This window comes from Poecilia formosa, unplaced genomic scaffold (genome assembly GCF_000485575.1).
Source record: "Poecilia formosa unplaced genomic scaffold, Poecilia_formosa-5.1.2 Scaffold540, whole genome shotgun sequence".
Taxonomy (NCBI): Eukaryota; Metazoa; Chordata; class Actinopteri; order Cyprinodontiformes; family Poeciliidae; genus Poecilia; species Poecilia formosa.
The window spans coordinates 186,411-188,374 of NW_006800479.1; the positions used below are offsets into that span (position 1 = coordinate 186,411).

Here is a 1,964-nt window from a genome sequence, read left to right on the forward strand (position 1 = left end):
AACTTTCCCCTCTTAAATTAATAGGTTTTTTTTAAAGTAAAGGTAAAAGGGGGGGGGGGGGGTTTGTACAGTTTTTGCTAAATTGCAGTTCTGAATATGATTTTCTTCCAGCAAATGGCCTTTTTTTTGAGTCTATTAATGATCAATAATTGATTAATCACAATTAATCTGATTAATTTTGAAACTCTAGTTGTAGTAAAATCTTAAGTGTTTCCTTTCTGCCTCTCTTGCAGCTGCTGCATTGCCTTTGGTTCTGACCCAGAGTCCTGATGCTCCGGGTCCAGTGGGCGCTGCAGGAATCGGTTCTGAGGAAGGAAACTACCTATCAGAGCGGCCGGCAGGAAACAACGGGGAGCCAGGGGAAGGAAAGGACGACAGGGTGAGGCCTGACCCAGTTACAGAGTTCAGCTGCGGCTCGGAGGAAAGCGAGCCGGGCGGACCTTCTGTTGGAGGCGGAGCTTCAGAGCTGCACCAGTACGACGGCATCACGGAGGAGGAAGAGGAGCGTCAGAACGGTCTGGACTGCTTCCTGAAGCCTAAAATCCCCGCTGTGTCGGTGCTGGACAGACTGACGGAGATCCACGGCTCGGAGACGCTCAGCTTCAGCTCCGCCCTCGCCGCTCAGGTGGCGGCGCGCTCACAGTCGCTCGCCAACAGGGAGGAGCAGACGTTTGGAGATGATGAGGAGGAGGAGGAAGGAGGAGAAAACTTCAGAACCTCAGAGAAGGATTAGACATTAAGCAGAAGCTGTATTTATGTCTCAGTCCGGTCTTCGTCTCATTGCGTCCTGATGTTCCACCCGTCCGTCCGTCATTCTGTCACCTGCGACTCTGACAGCTGTGGAAACTCAGGAACAAGAAACACAAAACAAGAAAACCTCCCCGCATCGCAGCGAGGCTCAAGTAGCAAAACATCCTCAGCTGCCACCACATCATTTCATATCTGCAGTCAGTTTTTATGTAGCTGATTACTTCACTGCTGAACTCTGTGTTTATTCACTAAGCAAATGTTTGCTGGATGAATTTGGCCAAAATTATGTATAATTGCAACTCTTCCTATTCTTAAAGACCAATTTTATGCTTTTATAAGACTAAATCTGACCTCATATCATATAAAAGTTGCTTATATTTAGGAAAAACTTGACCACTTGTTGAGCGTATAGCACCTAATGTTTATGAAATATATATATTTATTTCTCTACTGTTTTGACATGTTTTTAAAAAAAAGAAACACAGATAGATGGCAATATCTGTTTTTCATATCAAACTGATACAGTACATTAAAAAATGACCAATATCATCTGATATCAATGTTATTGTTGATCCCAAGGAGCAAATATTAAAGGAAAACATAGCAAATGATTAGGAAAATAAAGGCTAATTTCCCTTTAACACATGTGCAGCTCATGAGAAAAAGAACTGGAGACTCTGCAGCTTTTCAGTAAAACTGGTCCAATTTGTTGGTGTGTAAACACAAACCGTTCTGCAGTGAAATCCAGAAACAATCATGAACTCAGCTGACTTCTAAAGACACGAGGGAAGAAGAAGAAGAAGAAGAAGAAGTCTTGTGCTATTTTTTTTTTACAATCAGCGCTCTATTTTGGTCCTGCCCCCCCCGCACCCTCCCTGTTTCCTACATGCCATTTGCTCTGGTGGGGTCAAAGCAGAACGTACAGTCACAGTGACGTAAAGAGAAACTCCCATTTCATCAGTGTGTGTGTTTACAGGGGGAAACGTTTGGGTTTGAAGTGGTTGACGTGAATGTAATTTACCGCGATGCAGATTTGAAGTTAAAAACTTCTTCTTTTTTTTTTTCTGAGACCGGCGTGTCGCTTTAAGAGAAAGCACCAGATGGTGACGGCGTCAGTCCTCGTCTCCACCTTGTCACCATGTTTGCCTTTTCCCGACCCTTCCTGCATTTTTTCACTCTGAAATAAAACGCCACTCTGGAAGTGTTGAATGAAA

The 1,964-nt window shown here is 43.9% G+C and overlaps 1 protein-coding gene across 2 annotated transcripts in view; it reads left to right on the forward strand.

Moving 5' to 3' along the window:
* Positions 1-1,964, forward strand: part of vezt (vezatin, adherens junctions transmembrane protein) — a 15,202-nt gene extending 13,238 nt beyond the window's left edge. For both annotated transcript variants that reach the window (XM_007540440.2, XM_007540441.2), the window contains exon 12: positions 234-1,964. In XM_007540440.2, the coding sequence (XP_007540502.1) occupies positions 234-733 (500 nt within the window). In that variant the 3' untranslated portion in view covers positions 734-1,964. The remainder of the gene's footprint in view (positions 1-233) is intronic.